The sequence below is a fragment of the Odocoileus virginianus genome, chromosome 8 (genome assembly GCF_023699985.2).
Source record: "Odocoileus virginianus isolate 20LAN1187 ecotype Illinois chromosome 8, Ovbor_1.2, whole genome shotgun sequence".
In the NCBI taxonomy this organism is placed as follows: Eukaryota; Metazoa; Chordata; class Mammalia; order Artiodactyla; family Cervidae; genus Odocoileus; species Odocoileus virginianus.
In genome coordinates this window covers 36160611-36174613 of record NC_069681.1, presented here as the reverse complement: position 1 = coordinate 36174613, position 14003 = coordinate 36160611, and the positions used below count along the sequence as shown (strand labels likewise).

Below are 14003 nucleotides of genomic sequence, written 5' to 3'. Positions count from 1 at the left end.
CAAGTCACACAAAATAGAAGAATGTGTTTCACAGCCAAAGAAAGCAATTAGAAATTGACCTCTAGATCACTTTATGTTATTATTGTCGCTTATGACTGGCTGTCCTTTAAGAAATCATTGTGATAGGCTGTGTGTTAATCTTTCCAAAATGTCCTCATCCTAATCCCCAGAATCTGTAAACATTTACCTACATGCTTAGTCACTCAGTTGTGTCTGACTCTGTGTGACCCATGGATGGTAGCCCACCAGGCTCCTCTGTTCATGGGATTCTCCAAGCAAGAATACTGGAGTGAGTTGCCATTTCCTTCTCCAGGGGATCTTCCTGACCCAGGGATCAAACCTGGGTCTCCTGCAATGCAGGTGGATTCTTTACCTATCTGAGCCACCAGGAAAGCCCAAAACACATATGGAAAGGTGTGGGATCTTAGTTCCCTGATCAGGGATCAAACCCTGACCCTGGGCATTGGGAGCATGGACTCAACCACTGGTCCACCAAGGAAGCCCCAAACATGTTACTTTACATATAAAAATAGACTTTGCAGGTGGGATTTAATGACAGATTTTGAGATGAAGAGGCTACCCTGAATTACCTGCAGAATTGCAAGAGTTACAATAAAATGAAGTCAGGAGAGTCAGAGTCAGAGATGGGAGATATTCACATAGAAGCCCAAGTCAGACAGATTTGAAGATGACACACTCTTGGTTTTGACAAGGAAGGAGGGGCCGTGAGCCCAGGAATGCAGGTGGAGTATATGAGCTGGAACATGCAAAAGAATGACTTCCTCTCTAGAGCTCCCAGAAGTAAGGCAAGACTGCCAACTCCCTGACATCAGCCCAGTGAAACCTGGTTCAGATTTCTGGCCTCCAAAGAGAGTCATTGTTCAGTCATTCAGCCAAGTGCAACTCCTTGTGACCCCATGGACTGCAGCACACCAGGCTTCCCTGTCCTTTCCTATCTCCCAGGGTTTGCTCAAACTGAAAGCGAGTAGGTTTGTGTTGTTTGAAGCCACTAAATTTGTCCTAACTGTTTCAGCATCCAGGGGAAAGGGATACAAGCCAGATGCTGGATTTAACAGACAATGATGTTAAAGCTGCTATTTAAACATGCTTAAAGAGTTAAAGAAAAAAATTATTTATTCAGTGAATGAGACTTTCAGAGAGCAATGGAGGGCAACAGAAATTTTACAATTGAAAAGTAGAATAACTGAAACAAAAACCTCTCAGGAAAGCCTGTCTGATTCTTTCACAGGCAATTTCATTCATTCAATCAAAAATAAATAGACATGCAAGGAGACAGAACCATGTGGTTAATAAAAATGAGGAAGATAGCAATCAATGGAAGTAGACCCAAAGGTAATCCAGTTATAGAAAGATAAGAACTTTAAAATAACTATGAATATTCAGTTCTAGAAAATATGAGGAAAGGAGGACAAAATAGATTAAAAGACAAAGAAGTTCACTGACATGGTAGAGTTCATTAAAAGAAACAAATGTACATTCTATAAATGAAAAAGATATAGTATCTGGTATTAGGAATTCAATAGATACAGTTAATAGCAACTTGCATAGAATACAAGGCACGATCAATAGAAAATATTCAGACAGAAGCACAACGAAGGAAATATAACTGAAAAAAAAGGCACCAGTGTGTACTATTCTTCCTGGGAACTCAGTAACAGAAGTGCTCTCACCCTTCAGTCATTTTTACATTATTGTTCTTCTATCATTTGATATAATTTGAGCTAATTGTATAACATCAGATAGACTATATTGAATGATGTTGGGTAGAATTTAGGAATAAAATTAGAACAGGAAATAAAGTTTGGCCCTGAGTGTTACATGGCCTTGTAGTTACGAATGATGTCTTATTCTGCTCCTTATCAGAACCTCTAGGGGGAAAACAAATTGGCCTCCACTGGCCCAAAAGGACACACAAAGGCAATAAGGTGGGTTTGGAGGAGAAACCTGGCAGCAGCTTTCTAGCTCCTCTGATGACCTCCTTCCCCAAGGTGACAGCTCCAACCCTATGGATCACAGGCATGGCTGTGATCAGTAAACCTCAAAGAGTTAAAGAACCAAAATCTATCTCATAGAAGGCCATAATTCAAAGAGACACATGCACCCCAATATTCGTTGAAGCAATATTTACAATAGCAAGGACATGGAAGCAACCTAAATGTCCATTAATGGAAAAATGGATAAAGAAGATGTTGTACATATACACAATGGAATATTACTCAGCCACAAAAAGGAATGAAGTTGAGTCATTAATAGAGACATGGATGGAGTGTCATACAGAATGAAGTGAGTCAGAAAGAGGAAAACAATATCGTGTTTTAATACTTCTACGTGGAACCTAGAAAAATTGTGTAGATGGTCTTATTTGCAAAACAGAAATAGAAACACAGACCTAGAAAACAAATGTTTGGATTCAAAGGAAGGGGGGAAAAGGGTGGGATGAATTAGGAGATTGGGATTGACATATATACGCTATTGATAACACTGGGAGTCCTATTCAGTGCTCTGTGGTGACCGCAATGGGAAGGAAATTCCAAAAAGAGGGGACATATGTATACTATAGCTGGCTCATTTGGCTGTATAGTAGAAACTAGCACAATATTGTAAAGCAATTGTACTCCATTAAAACTTAACTTAAAATTCATGGTCATCAAAAAATTTTTTCTCATATGGAAGAGAAATTCTATCAACACTTACACTCTCTTGGAGGAAATACTGGAGAGGAAGCTTCCATATCTCTTTTTATCCCTTCCTCATGTCTTTCCACAGGTGGAAGAATAGCTAAACCAGATCAGTGAGAGATGTGTTCAGAGTGGAAGGGGTAAAGGCAGTTGAGGCATCAAAGATCTTTACCGGAAAGCCATGACTAACAAAAGCAGAAGAATGTTTGAATTTTAAAGTAACCTCGGTGAAAGGCCCAGTGGATTATGACAACAATAAGTGATGACTAGAAAACTAGTTTTATAATTGAAGGATCATGCTAATACATCCTGAAACCCTGCTCGATCATCACATTACAAAGTGGTCAGACATCACACACCTCCTCTGGGATTAGAGCTTCTGAAAAAGAAAGGAAAGAGGGACTTCCCTGGTGGTTCAGTGGTTAAGAATCCGCCTTGCCATACACACCAAGGAAACCAGATCTGAAAGAGACACGTGCACCCCAATGTTCGCCGCAGCACTGTTTATAATAGCCAGGACATGGAAGCAACCTAGATGCCCATCAGCAGACGAATGGATGAGGAAGCTGTGGTACATATACACCATGGAATATTACTCAGCCATTAAAAAGAATTCATTTGAATCAGTTCTAATGAGATGGATGAAACTGGAGCCCATTATACAGAGCGAAGTAAGCCAGAAAGATAAAGACCATTACAGTATACTAACACATATATATGGAATTAGGAAAGATAGTAACGATAACCCTATATGCAAAACAGAAAAAGAGACTCAGATGTATAGAACAGACTTGTGGACTCTGGGAGAAGGCGAGGGTGGGATGTTTCAAGAGAACAGCATTGAAACATGTATATTATCTAGGGTGAAACAGATCACCAGCCCAGGTTGGATGCATGAGACAAGTGCTCGGGCCTGGTGCACTGGGAAGACCCAGAGGGATCGGGTGGAGAGGGAGGTGGGAGGGGGGACTGGGATGGGGAATACATGTAAATCCATGGCTAATTCATTTCAATGTATGACAAAAACCACTGCAATGTTGTAAAGTAATTAGACTCCAACTAATAAAAATAAAAAAATAAAAAAAAAAGAATCCAACTTGCATGTGGGTGTGGACTTGATCCCTAGTTGGGGAACTACAATCCCACATGCTGAGGGGCAACTAAACCTGCCCCTCAACTAGAGATCCCATGCACCACAATGAAAGATCCAGAGTGCTGCAACTGAGACCCGAGGCAAATAAACACATAGATATTGTTTTTAAAAAGTAGAAGAGGGAAAGAGAGAAGGAGGGAGGAAGAGAAGGAAAGAAGCAGGGTGGGAGGGAGGGAAGAACAAACCTGTATGTAATTCTACCTCTAGCCCTACCTTCCAACTTGTATTTGTATCTGTTTCCAAAACAAATACAAGACATGGAGGACTACTGATAAATAACAAAACAGAATTCAAACAATCAAATTCACAATGTGGAAAATTTCACAGAACAAACGGACTTGTTCATAAATAAAGGGAGAGGTAACTCTAATAGACTAAAAGAAATTTAACAGATATATTAACCCAGTGTAACACATATGCCTTATTTGGAACCTGATTGGGGGGGGGCACTGAGAGGACACATTTGAGGTAACTAGGGGAGAGGAAATATGGATCAGATATTAGATAATATGAAGGGACAGTTGTTTATTTTGTTTTGGTATCACATGTTTTGAACGAGATCAATGTGGAAGAATTTTATTGGTGAAACTACTGTTTTCTAGGATTAGCTGTTGAATGTTCCAGGGGAAAAAAATCTATGGGAAAGAATAGATGAAACAAGGGTAGGTTTGCTGATTCTTGGTGAAAGTAAGGCATGGCTATGTGAGGTCACTTGCTAATTTCTCTAATTTTTGTGGTTATTTGAAGCCTTCTCTGCTGGTGCTACTGGTAAAGAGCCTCCCTGCCAAGGCCGGAGATGCAAGAGACAGGGGTCTGATCCCTGGGTTGGGAAAATCCCCTGGAGAAGGAAATGGCAACCCACTCCAGCATTCTTGCCTGGAGAATCCCATGGACAGAGGAGCCTGGTGCACTACCGTCCATGGTCGCAAACAGTCAGACATGACTGAGCACACCCTTACACATGTTACAAAGTTAAAGATGAAGTAGAGGGGTTAATGTCTCCTGAGTTGAGAGCAGGTGTGTCCAGATGCAGATTCCAGTCCCTAGACTATGGGCAGACAGCCAGAGCTCGGCTCTTTTGTTCATACCCTTTCTCTGCCTACAACTGGGAGAACTGGGCAAAGGGCATTCAGGTCCCATTCTAGTTTCAGAAGTATCATCAATCTCTTTTTTGGCTTCAGTTCCAAACTGCATCCTCCGGCACAATTTGTGCACAACGCTTTACTCTGGAAAAGAAAAGTGACCCTTTGAATCTAATTTAGCTTGGATCGTTGTGATTACATTCTATCAGCAGAACCCTGGAGGGCAGAGAGTCATCTGTACCTGACCCACAACTGCAGGGAACCGGTCAGATAAGAGAATGACAGAACTGCTGAATCAAGCAAAGGAATTCTGAGGATAAAGGAAAATGATGCATGTTCCTCAGCTAAGGTCAACTAGTCAGGGTAATAAAGATGTTAAAAATCTGAGAAAGTGGGATTGAGTGTTGGCACAAGTCCCTAAGAGAGCAGAATAAAGACCAAAGACACAGTGGGAGGAATGAGCATCAGAAAGAGAGATGATTTGTTGTTCTGTACATTGGTGGGAAGAAGGAAAAGGATAAAAGAAGCTACAGTGACAAGTTGAGATTGAGATGAAGGAGACTGAAGTGGATTTTCTCTGGTGGATGAAACCTTTGGAATAAGAAATAGAGAGAAAGGCAAGGGGCTTGAGCCCAGAGCTAGAATAACAATGATGGTAGAAAGACTGATCTATCTGGCCACGCTTCAGTGATGGCCCAGGAAAGGAGCTGCGTATCTGTGGGTGGAGGTTGTGGGGAGGACAAATACCGAGCTTCCAGGTTCCCAGGGGACATTTGAATGCAACTTATGCTTCCCGAGTGGCGCAGTGGTGAAGAATCTGCCTACCAATACAGGAGATGTGACTTTGATCCCTGGGTGGGGAAGATCCCCTGGAGAAGGAAATGGCAATCCACTCCAGTGTTCTTGCCTGGAGAATCCCATGGACGGAGGAGACTGGTGGGCTACACTCCACGGGGTATCAAAAGAAGCAGACACATCTGAGCAACTAAACAACAGAAACAGCAAAAATCACACTGTGTGGCTACTCAGATGGAAAAGTCGGGCCTCAAATGAAAGGGCTTTTAAAAAAACATTTTATTGGAGTATAGTTGCTTTACAGTGTTATGTTAGTTTCTACTGCACAGCGAAGTGAGCCAACTGTGAGTGCACATATACTTCCTCCTTTTTGGATTTCCGTCCCATTTAGGCCACTGTGGAGCAGTGAGAAGAGTTTCCTGTGTTGAGCAGTATGTTCTCGTTACTTAGCTACTTCATGAAAAGGGAAAGGGAAGTCGCTGAGTCGTGTCCGACTCTTTGCGACCCCATGGACTAGAGCGTACCAGGCTCCTCCGTCCATGGGATTCTCCAGGCAAGAGTACTGGAGTGGGGTGCCATGCCTTCTCCAGGGGATCTTCCCAACCCAGGGATCAAACCCGGGTCTTCCACATTGCAGGCAGACACTTTACCATATAAGCCACTTGGGAAACCCCTACCTATTCCATACATAGCATCAATAGTGTATATATGTCAACCCCAATCTTCTGATTCATCCCACCTCCCTCTCTCCCCCATACCTTTGTTCTCTATGTCTGTGTCTCCATCTGCTTTGCAAATAAGATTGTCTATACCGATTTTTTTTTCAAATTCCACATATATGTGTTAATATACAGTATTTGTTTTTCTCCTTCTGACTTACTTCACTCTGTATGACAGACTCTGAGTCCATCCACATCTCTACAAATGACCCAATTTCATTCCTTTTTATGGTTGAGTAATATTCCTTTGCATATATGTACCACATCTCCATCCATTCTTCTATTGATGTACATTTAGGTTGTTTCCATGTTCTGGCTATTGTAAATCATTCCACGTGGTATTTACAAAACAACAACAACACAGGATAGGACTTCAAGTTTCTACTGATGAGGGCCTGAGTTTGATCCCTGGTCAGGGAACTAAGGTCCCACAAGCCCAGGAGAAGATGGCCCAGAAGGTTCTGTGTGGTGAGGCACCATCATCCAGAGAAGTTCATGTACAGAGCTGCTGGCCTTTCTCTTTCTGCCCTGCTTACCTGGAGTGTCCCAACAAGCATCCTCACTTAGGTTTGAGTCATATGGCAAGTTCTAGAAGATCCCCAAAATCACAAAGTGTTCCTATGGTGTCCTCTCCTTTGTTTAAATCATCTGTTCCAGCCTTATTCCATAACTGGCTTTTAAAGTTATTTTTGTACTATAAACATGGAGAACATAAGCTTCAAGTAAATAGAACAGTGGTAAGGCTGCATTTTCACAGAAAACTATTATCAGCCTATTTGGTGATTTTAAATTAGTTTATTAATTGTATCAACACATTTACCAAGGTTTCGAGTATCCAGACTAGGCATTTTCTTAAATATTTACATTTAGTGCTAATTAAGTACACACAATTCAGAAATAGCTTTAGCTGTTACAACAGAGAACATATTTTCAACAGAGGCACAAAACAAAAGGTATCTAAGGAGAATCAGTATTTCCTAGAATATTTTCTCACAGAAATCAAAACAATGCTAGATTTTATTTAATACTCAGTATATACATGGGGCTTCCCCCGTGGCTCAGCCCGCAATGCAGGAGACACAGGAGATTTGGTTTTGATCCCTGGGTGGGGAAGATCCCCTGGAGAAGGAAATGGAAACCCACTCCAGTATTCTTGCCTGAAAAATCCCATGGACAGAGGAGCCTGGCCGGCTATATCCAAAGGGACAAAAAGAGTCAGACACAACTAAGCAACCAGAAAAAATGAAAAATATACATTATGTTGAAAAGTACTTTTATTACCCCCAAAGTTCTTCTTCCTTCTCCAAGAAATGTTGATAATTACTAGTACAACTTAAAATAAGATGACAATTTTTATAAATTCAATAAGAATTTTTATTTTTTTAATCATTAAAAAAGTTTTTTTTTTGGTCATGCTGGGCAGCATGCAGGATCTTAGTTCCCCAACCAAGGATCAAATTTGTGCCCCCTGCAGTGGAAGCATGGAGTCTTAACCACTGAACCACCAGAGAAGTCCCTCAATAACAATTTTTTAAATGATCCACAACAATAAAACATAATTCCCCAAATATCTTGCAAGTATTAGTTTTAGCTATTTGCATGGAGATCTTTGAATTGTCTCAAGAATATCACACTGAGTTGTTTTAATCTACAAAACTGACTAAAGCCTAGTGAAAAGCACAGTTTAGTAATCTCAGAGCAAATTTTGAAAAAAAATTTAAAGACACGAGGTTTTTTAAAAAGTGAACGTTAAAAAATACACAAATAAGGCTTTGAGTAGTTTAGGAGCTCATGACAAACAGACCTGAGCCAAAAAAAAAAAAAAAAAAGGCAAAAAAAAACCAACCATAAGTTAGAAGATTGGCTTTCTCTTATCATGGCATTAAATCTATGGCAAGTAGGTGAACTTCCATTTTTATATATATACTGGTGGCTCAGCGGTAAAGAATTTGCCTGCCAGCACAGGAGATGCAGGTTTGATCCCCGGGTCAGGAAGATCCCCTGGAGAAGGAAATGGCAACCCACTACAGTATTCTTGCCTGGGAAATCCCATGGACAGAGGAGCCTGGTGGGAGCTCCTGGAGTTGCAAAAGAGTCAAATATGACTTAGCAACTAAACAACAGCAACAATAATGTGCAACTATGTGTGTGTATGTAAATATATATATATATAAAGCTTTATATATATATATATATAAAGCTGGAGAGACTAGATGTCCTCCCCGAGGGCCCTGAGTTCCCATGGTTCCAACTCTGCATCTGAATTCTTTACTGATATGCGTGTATCCCATGCTTATATCTACCCAAGGGGAGCTCTCAATAAACAGATTGCAAAGAACTCACAGCAGCCCCGCCCTGGCTTTGGGACACGATGACCTGAGTGCACAATATTGACTGAGAATTCCACTGAGGGAGATAGTCCGGACTTCTTAGAAGTTATAATTAAATTATCAACATTTCACCTTGGCGGAGGATATGGAGTGTTTCAAGGGTTGTTTGACTGACTGACTTTCTTTCCCTGCTCCAGGTCCCCACCTGTTCTGCACCTTACCATGGAGCACACAGCCTGCTGGAAGTTGCTGCTGACAACCACGTACAGTAACAGGTTACCAAAGGTGTTCAGGGCAGCTAGCGGTCTTGAAACGATGTATGCTTCATGGATCTGATGCTCAGTGGAGCAGCTAATGGAAAGCAGGCGAGATTCGATCCGAATGACCCTCAAGATATGGAAGGGCAAAAAGCATATATAAAACACGAGAAGCAGCAGAATGGTGAGCCTGCGTGCTTTCTGCTTCAGGCAGCTGTGCGTCTGAGGTCCTTGAGTTAGGGTGTAGATAATCATTGTATAGCAGAGCGTCACTATCACCAAGGGGAGGCAGAAGGTGGTGGCGGTCAAAATTAGATTGTACCATTTGATGGTCGTGAGGTCATCCGAGCTGGTGAGGTCAGGGCAGGCGGATCTATTGGTGTTGGTGGTGGCTGTGATCAGGAAGGTCATGGGAATGACGGCCACCAGTGACACGATCCACACCACCGCACAAGCCACCACGGCCCATCGCTTTTTGTGGATGGAGAAGCAGCTCATGGGGTGAATGATGACAAAGTAGCGGAAGATGCTAAAGCAGGTGAGGAAGAGGATGCTGCTATACAGGTTGAAGTGGAAGCAGAAGCGGATGAACTTGCACATGAAGTCCCCGAAGACCCAGTGCTCTCCACCGGCGTAGTAGTGAATCAGGAAGGGAAGGCTGGTGAGATACAGCAGGTCGGTGCAGGCCAGGTTCAGCATGATGATGGTGCTGCTTCTCCAGGGCCGCATTTTGAAGATGTACGTGGAGATGGCTATCACATTTCCGGGAAAACCCACCAGGAAGATGATGCTATAAATAACAGGGAGGTAGTGCGTCTTGAGGGGGATCTTTTCATTGGTGCAATTTTCAAGAGCAGCTGCATAATCGGGAAAATCAGAGGCATTTGCAAAATCATCTAGTGGCTCATTCATGGCTGTCTCCTTTCATCTTGCAAGAAGACAAGAGAGTTCAGTCTGGCAATACAGACCAAGAGAAAGTAACTCACTGATAAAGGAAAATAGAAAACATTAATGGTAGGGTAATGAAAACAATGATCCACTTTTAAACAAAAATTGCTTGAACAGACTCAATTGGCCGCTTCTTTCTCTTTAATCTCCAAAGAGAAGAAATTGAATTTCTAAGAAAATGACTGTAAGGCAAGTTACTAAAGACATCTAACAACAATATAAAAGTTAAATGCTGTGAAAAGGGCTTCCCTGGGGCTCAGCTGACCAAGAATCCACCTGCAATGTGGGAGACCTGGGTTTGATCCCTGGGTTGAGAAAATCCCCTGGAGAAGGGAATGGCTACCCACTCCAGTATTCTGGCCTGGAGAATTCCACAGACCGTATTGTCCATGGGGTTACAAAGAGTCAGATATGACTGAGAGACTTTCACTTCACTTCATAAGAATTAAAATGAAGGATTTGAGTGGAAAAACCCACATGTAGCTGTGAAAAAACAACTTAGCAGGCTGCTACTGGGGCAAGCTCTAAGGGATCACCATTAGAGTCTTACCCACAACAAGATCCACCATTAATCATGTATAAGGCTATCTATTTTAAATATAGCAGGTGTGCATGTCAATCCTGGGCTTTCCCGATGGCTCAGTGGGTAAAGAATCCACCTGCAATGCAGAAGATGCAGGAGACTCCGGCTCGATCCCTGGGTTGGGAAGATGCCCTGGAGGAGGAGATGGCAACCCACTCAAGTATTCTTGCCTGAAAAATTCCTTAGTCAGAGAATCCTTGTGGGTTATAGTCCAACAGGTCACAAAGAACTGGACACAATTGAGCAACTGAGCACCCCCCTGAACATGTCAATCCCAAACTCCTCTCCCAAGGACCTACTGTATAACACAAGGAACTCTGAACAACATTCTGCAGTAACCTAAATGGGAAAAGAACTTGAAAAAGGATACATGTGTATGTATAACTGAGTCACTTAGCTGTACACCTGAAACTAATATGACATTATTAATCAACTATGCTCCAATATAAAATAAAAATTAAAAAAAGATTCAGTCACCAAAACAAAATAATCACCCATGAGGCACTTCACCAGAGTATTACCTCTAAACTTGATAAAAAGCTGAGAAATAGTTATTATTATCTCTATTTTACAGAAGAGACTAAACTGCAACCTATTTCTGATAACATCTAGTGGCATAGGTGGGATTCGAACCTCCGTTTGTCTGACTTAGAATGCATTCTCTTTCCAAACTGCTTCAGTCTGGATGGCCCTAAATGAGGGGTGCGATGAAAAGTGCAAAGGCATGAAAAGACTGAATACTGGACATTTTTAAATGTAGATTTCATGCATTCCAACTTGATATGTCCAGTGTGTTTCATTTTCAAATTTCAGCTCTTCCAACCCATTTAATGTAATCTGTTCATGTTGTGTTAGGGGGGAGGGGGGCGCATATTTGAAGGGGAAGAAGGAACAGCAGTTCCATGCAGTGTTAAGAGCTAGAGTGCAATAAACCAGAGGGCCTGACCTTGACTCTGTTCAGTCAAAGAGGAGCTGTGTGTCCCTAAGCAAGTTGCTTACACTCTCCAGTTCTGGGAAGGAGGGGGAGTTGTACTTTAACTTTCTTCTTCTTGCTTATCAGTGTTTGCTTAAATTTTGACTGTATATTTCAGCATGAAGTTCATTTAAAAGAAGAATTACTTACAATTAGCTTATTATTCAGATGTAAATAGCTGTTGGTAAAATGTATCCACTTACATATTTATGCAGTGCCCACTGTGTATTAATTAGGCAGTCTGCCAGATCCTAGAGATACCAAATGAATAACATGCACAGATGTACAAGCGACTGTCACAGCCTACTTGGGGAGATGGACAGAGAAATTATTTTAACAAAGTACAACTCTGTCTCATAGAGCTTTCAATATACCACCACCACCACTACCCAAAAAGACAAGAAAAACACTTGGACACATAATAGTTCAGTTCAGTTCAGTCGCTCAGTCATGTCCAACTCTTTGCGACCCCATGAATTGCAGCACGCCAGGCCTCCCTGTCCATCACCAACTCCTGGAGTCTACCCAAACCCATGTCCAGTGAGTCAGTGATGCCATCCAGCCATCTCATCCTCTGTCGTCCCCTTCTCCTCCTGCCCCCAATCCATCCCAGCATTAGGGTCTTTTCCAATGAGTCAACTCTTTGCATGAGGGGGCCAAAGTATTGGAGTTTCAGCTTCAACATCAGTCTTTCCAATGGACACCCAGGACTCATCTTCTTGCAGTCCAAGGGACTCTCAAGAGTCTTCTCCAACACCACAGTTCAAAAGCATCAATTCTTCGGTGCTCAGCTTTCTTCACCGTCCAACTCTCACAAGCGCTCAATAAATGGTAGCTGTTAATTGCTAGGGGCTTCCCTGATAGCTCAGTTGGTAAATCCTCCTGCAGTGCAGAAGACCCCAGTTTGATTCCTGGGTCAGGAAGATCCACTGGAGAAGGGATGGGATACCCACTCCAGTATTCTTGGATTTCCCTTGTGGCTCAGCTGGTAAAGAATCCACCTGCAGTGCAGGAGACCTGAATTTGACCTCTGGGATGGGAAAATCCCCTGGAGAAGGGAAAGGCTACCCACTCCAGTATTCTGGCCTAGAGAATTCCATGGACTGTATAGTCCACGGGGTCGCAAAGAGCCGGACATGACTGAGCCACTTTCACATGTTAACTGCTAAGTCCTTTGATATATGAATAATGCAAGGTTACTGATATAACAAGGGCTTCCCTGGTGACTCAGATGGTAAAGAATCAGCAATGCAGGAATCCTCAGTTTGATCCCTGGCTTGGGAAGATCCCTTGGAAAAAGAAATGGTGACCCACTCCAGTATTCTTGCCTGGAGAATTCTGTGGATAGAGGAGCCTGGCGGGCTACAGTCTATGGGGTCGCAAAGAGGCGGATGTGACTGAGTGACTAACACTTTGACTTTCAATATATTACAAAAAAGAAAGGGATCAGCTACCTGGGGACCAGGCAGGGCACTAAAGGAACATCATCTAGGAGGGAACATTTCAACTTTTCAGGAAACAGGCAAGAGGAGAGGAAGGCATTCTAGGCAAAGAAAACAGCATTGCAAAGGCAGTGGGATCTGACAGAGTTCAAGGGATTTCAGGAGTGACCTCGGAATGCATTAAACCTCTATCACTTTTACTCTGAATGAACTGGGGCAAGAATAGCTCAAGGATAGGAACCTGTCAGAGGCGGGGAGGGCAGTTGTCAGAATCCTCACTCAAGAGGCCAGCACTCCCTGAAAGTGAAAGTGTTAGTCGATCAGTCATGTCCAACTCTGATAACCCCGTGGACTATGGCCTACCAGGCTCTTCTATCCATGGGACTCCCCAGGCAGGAGTGGGTTGCCATTCTCTTCTCCATGGGATCTTCCTGACCCAGGGATTGAACCTGTGTCTCCTGCATTGCAGGCAGATTCTTTACCATCTGAGCCACCAGGGGAGCCCGCGTGCTCCCTGGGACCATGTATTACTCTTCCAACGTGAATGTGTTTCTCCTGGTCCAGTTAGTTTACCCTCAGGGACGATGCTACTGGCAGAAGTATCACGGACACAGCACTCAGGGTGATAGGAGTCAGGCACTGCTCCTCGCAAGGATGCTGTGAGGCCAGAAGACCACAGCCTGTCCCTCGGGCAAAAGCCATAATGTGCTCATGCATGGATAGAAGGCAGTCATTTAAACCCCAAAGATAACAGTCAAGGGGTCCCCGAAGCAGCACTTCCTGAAACCTGTTCTTAGCAAGTCCAGATTCAAGACCTCATCGCCTATCTATCAACTCCTTGAAAGCAGAAACAAGAAGTCACCTCCTACCCCAGGGTCCAACACACTGAGGGCCTCAATAAACATTTGTGAATAAAAGAATCATGAGTAACATCAGCTAAATTTATCTTATGCCGAAAAGCTAGTGAAGCAGCAACTGTTATTTAAAAAAAAAAAAAAGTTTGGTTCTTTTAATGGCTTTCA

The 14003-nt window shown here is 42.7% G+C and overlaps 1 protein-coding gene across 1 annotated transcript; it reads right to left on the bottom strand.

The window, feature by feature from the left end:
* Positions 1–8933: 8933 nt before the first annotated feature.
* OXGR1 (oxoglutarate receptor 1) lies at positions 8934–10014 on the bottom strand. Its single transcript, XM_020902708.2, has one exon. The coding sequence runs from the start codon at positions 9945–9947 to the stop codon at positions 8934–8936; it is 1014 nt and encodes a 337-aa protein (XP_020758367.2). The 5' UTR covers positions 9948–10014.
* Between the last annotated feature and the right edge of the window lie 3989 nt (positions 10015–14003).